The sequence below is a fragment of the Emiliania huxleyi genome (genome assembly GCF_000372725.1).
Source record: "Emiliania huxleyi CCMP1516 chromosome Unknown EMIHUscaffold_118, whole genome shotgun sequence".
NCBI classification, from domain to species: domain Eukaryota; phylum Haptophyta; order Isochrysidales; family Noelaerhabdaceae; genus Emiliania; species Emiliania huxleyi.
In genome coordinates, this window is record NW_005201412.1 from 127,828 (window position 1) to 131,809 (window position 3,982).

At 64.3% G+C, this 3,982-nt stretch overlaps 4 protein-coding genes across 4 annotated transcripts; 2 read left to right on the forward strand and 2 right to left on the reverse strand.

The window, feature by feature from the left end:
• Nucleotides 1-420: 420 nt before the first annotated feature.
• EMIHUDRAFT_224510 (hypothetical protein) lies at nt 421-753 on the forward strand (the record flags this gene model as incomplete). Its single annotated transcript, XM_005790813.1, has 1 exon — nt 421-753. One exon carries the CDS (start codon nt 421-423, stop codon nt 751-753), a length of 333 nt encoding a protein of 110 aa, XP_005790870.1.
• Nucleotides 754-834: 81 nt separating this feature from the next.
• Nucleotides 835-1,492, reverse strand: EMIHUDRAFT_224511 (Hypothetical protein; the record flags this gene model as incomplete). Its single annotated transcript, XM_005790814.1, has 4 exons — nt 835-973; nt 1,072-1,106; nt 1,247-1,355; nt 1,464-1,492. 4 exons carry the CDS (start codon nt 1,490-1,492, stop codon nt 835-837), a joined length of 312 nt encoding a protein of 103 aa, XP_005790871.1.
• A 1,015-nt stretch (nt 1,493-2,507) lies between these two features.
• Nucleotides 2,508-3,194, forward strand: EMIHUDRAFT_109347 (hypothetical protein; the record flags this gene model as incomplete). The annotated part of the gene is made up of 1 exon (XM_005790815.1): nt 2,508-3,194. One exon carries the CDS (start codon nt 2,508-2,510, stop codon nt 3,192-3,194), a length of 687 nt encoding a protein of 228 aa, XP_005790872.1.
• A 357-nt stretch (nt 3,195-3,551) lies between these two features.
• EMIHUDRAFT_47861 (hypothetical protein) lies at nt 3,552-3,791 on the reverse strand (the record flags this gene model as incomplete). Its single annotated transcript, XM_005790816.1, has 1 exon — nt 3,552-3,791. A coding segment is annotated over one exon (240 nt), but the record flags the coding sequence as incomplete, so codon positions are not given.
• Between the last annotated feature and the right edge of the window lie 191 nt (nt 3,792-3,982).

Here is a 3,982-nt window from a genome sequence, read left to right on the forward strand (position 1 = left end):
CGAGGAGTGGGCCGCCGTCGGAGGAGGAGCGGGCGGCTCCGCGGGCGACGCTCGCCCAGTTCTTCTTGTTGCTCTTGACCTCGCCGCCGCCGCCGCCGCCGCCGCGGCCGCCGCGCCCGCGCCGCCCGCGGCTTGTGCCCAGCCTGACCGCGCTCGGCAGGTGGTTGTAACATTCTTGTTTACAAAATTCTTCTTTACATCTCGGCCGGTTCTCGGGATCGAACGAATCCCGTGTCACACGTCGCCTCCCTCGAGCTGCTCGCACGCCGCGGCCCTAGCCAAACGACCATGCCCTGTGGGCTTGCGTACCTGGTGCTCAGCCAAATTTCCGACCCACTGCTCTCGGCATCCGCACCGCCATCACAGCCGCCGCAGCCGCCCGTGGTGACTCCGCAGAGCGCGCCTGTGGTGACTCCGCAAATGGCGCCGCCATCTTTGCCTCCATGCGTGGAGAGGCGTGGACGTGTGATGCGCTATTGCTCGCCGGCGTTCAGCCAAACTTCGTACCAGCCACAGACAATCGTCATCGGCATTTCCGGCCTCGTCTTTATCATCCTCGGCATGTCTATCTTTTCTGCGAGATGGCGCCGGAACCTGCCGAGCAGCAAATCCACCACGCCCGAGCAGACGACGCCTGACGTGTTGACGGTCGACATTGATGACGTCTCGGCTGACCGCAATGGATTGTGGGTTGTGCACACGGAGGCGGGTGACGTCTGTGTCGTGTATAGTCCGACGGGCCTTGCCGCGTAGCCGTGTAGTTAGTCACGCGTGTCAGCGCGTAGCGCTCGGTCTTGGTGGAACGGCACGCTCTCCGTACTCCGTGCGTCCCCTTTACATAGAGAGGACCACTTTCATCGCCGGCGCCGGGCCGTGCTGGCCGGGGTGAGGCTGGAAGGCGTGGGAGCCGTAGAGCGCCGCCGCGCCGACCGACTCCTGCGCCTGCGCCTGATGCGGCTGCGCCGCGCTCATGCTGTAAGGGAGCGCTCAACCCACAAAGTAGATGTTGTTCTGCCAGGTTGTGTTTGGCGTCGGCTTGCTCTCGCGCGTGAAGGTGGGAATGAAGAAAACCGTCCTATCCGCGCTCCCCCGCCGTTCTCGTCCTTCTGCTAGCGGCGCATCCCGTCTTCTTGTCCGTCTCAGCAGCGCTCTCTGTGGTTAGAGAGAGTGACAGATTGAGAGGGTCGGTTCATTCACTACAGCCGATGTAGTTAGATCAACAACTATTCTTCGTCATGCGGGGCACTTGGAGCACTTGGAGTGCGGTCGTTAACCTCACATCCAGGGCCGGGGAGCTAAGAAGCGCACCCACACCGGGCCGGATGCTCGGCATCGGGCTGCGCGGGCTGAGAGCCCTGGGGGTGCGCGGTCGCAGGGCCATAACACGGGTCTCCGAGGGTTGGTACCGTGTACCGGGTTTCCCCTTAACTGCAGAACGTCCCCTCTACTCGGAGCTTGAGCACTTGAGCACCGGATAGGGCCGATTCCGCATGGTACGGGACCCCTCGATCGTCTCGCCCACCCTCACTGGTGTGTTCATCGGGGGGGGTCATAACAAACACGGTCACTCGGAGCTAGGTAGGTCTCCGAGGGTTAGCTCCGCGCTTTGGGTTTCCCCTAGCGACATAAATGAATTGATAAAACCGACATCCCAAGCTAGCTAGGGCTGGGGCGAGGACAGTCACGTCCCCACCTACCTTTGCAGGATTTTCAGTGTACGTACTTTTAGCTTACTTACCGTCGGGTCTCTATTTTAAGATGAGGTAAACAGCAATAGATCCGGCCCTCAAGCGGCCTAATCGATACCCAGCCCTCACGGAATTGGTCCCTCGTTGTACAGCAATCGATCCTTCACAGTGCCCGTCCTGCCAACTTGCCGAGAATCGGTCCCCCAGGTCACCTGTGGCGCGAAGCTGATGTCTCCCGCCCTCTGCGCGCCCAACGCGCAGCGGCGGCAGACCACCCTCCGGTTCGAGGGGCGCCTGGGGCTGAGCGGGCTGCCTCCGCCAGAGTTTGGCTCGCCCACCGGCGGGCTGTCACCCTGCCACGGGTCGCAAGCCCTCTGCCGGCCGGAGCGCAGGCTGCGCGGGCTTCCAGCAATTGGTCCCTTGGCAAGCGCGAATCGGTCCCCCTGGCTCCAGGAATTGATCCGGCACTACACCCGGATCTATTGCTGTTTAAACCTCATCTTAAAATAGAGACCCGACGGTACTGGCTGGGAGAAAATGGAGAGGGGGTTGTGTATGTATTGTTAGACCTAAAGGTCGGCGCTTCGACCAACTAGGCCGTCATGGGCGCCGTCATGGGCGCTTCGACCAACCAACGGCGCCGTCATGGGCGCGCGCGGGGTAGCGGGGCGGCGGGGACACGGGTGACTTCTTCCTGAACGGGTTGCCACACCTCGACTCACGGCCGACCGGCGTCAGCTAGGGCTCCGTCTCGACCGACCCGGCGTCAGCTAGGGCCGACCGACCCGGCGTAAGCTAGGAAAGCGCTAGGAAAGCGCAATGGTCGGAGTGGGATACGGCAAGGGCGCCACACTCCCGGACGAGGAGGTGCGGTGGCTCACGCCCGAGCAGGTCGACGGCCTGCGGGCGGGGGAGGGCGTCCGGCTCCTCGACGCGCGCGACGCCCCGGAGTTTCAGAAGGCCTCGTTGCCGGGCGCGGAGTCTCTGCCGCAGTCGACGCTCATGTTCAGCCGCGGCAAGGTCCAGGCGCTCGTCGACGAGTTGGTTGGCTCGCAGGCAGGCGAGCTCTGCTTCTTTGCAAACACTGCCGGGCCCAACGCAGGCATAACGGCGGGCCGCGAGGTGTATGTGATGGCCTTCCTGCTCGAGCTGGGCCTGCCCTTGACTCGGATGGCGCGGCTCCGAGGCGGGCTCAACGGGTGGGTCGAGTCGGGCAGGCCGGCGCCACCGGCTGGTCGGGAGGTGGCGCCGCAGCTGCCGGCTGTCAGCGGAGGACTGCGCGGGCTCTGCGAAGGCGCGGGCCTCGGGCACCTCGCGGCGGCGCTGCCTCCCTCGCTCACCCTCGAGGCGGCCGCAGCCGCGGCGACCTCCTCGAGGCAGAGCTTCCTCGCCTCGCTGCGGGACGAGCACGGTGTGAGCAGGCTGGCAGACAGGCAGGCGCTGTGCAACGCGCTCAGCAAGGCCGTGAGGGAGGGGCGGGTGCCGGGCCGCGCCGAGGAGGGATAGCCGGTGTGCGGTGATGAATATGTCTCTTGTCCGGCGGCCCCTCCCGCGGCCCTCGAGGAAATATATTCTTCGGATGGAATGTAGATGCACTAGAGCAATCGTTAGGCAAACCCTCCCAGAGGAAAACGTGGTGTGCTTAGGCGCGCTCACAACAATCATATCGTGAATCTCGGAATGCTAGCCTGACGGGCGGCTGATGCCATCTGGGTCAGCCACAGCCTGTCTTGGGCGCCGCGCCGCGCGTGGCAGCAACACGCGCGCATCGCCCGAGATTACGAGCTCGCCGTGCTGGTTGGCGGCGGTCGTCTCAAAGTCGAGCAGCCGTCCGCCGCCCCCCGAGCGGCGCAACGTCAGCGTTGCCGTCACCGCGTCGCCGAGAAAGACGGGCCGTCTGAATGAGAGGCTCTGCGAGATATAGACGCTGCCCGGATAGCGGACGCCGACGATGGCGCCAAACATGGACGCGTAGAGCATCCCATGCACCACGCGCGCGCCGTACCGCTCCGAAGAGGCGAACGACACATCCGCGTGTAGCGGGTTGTCGTCGCCTGTCAGCCGCGCAAACGCGGTGACGTCTTCAGCGGTGAATACTCTGGTCTCGCTCAGGACAGCCGGCTCGTCGCTCGTGATCGTGGTGCTACACCGGCGGCCAGCACTCGGGCATCGCAGGCGGAGCCGTCGGCCTGCGGCCGCAAGCATACACACAACGTGGTGGGTGGAGAAGAAGAAGAAAACGGAAATGCACATCACTCCAGAGCGAGTTGGCATGAGGGTTGCAGCGAGAATCG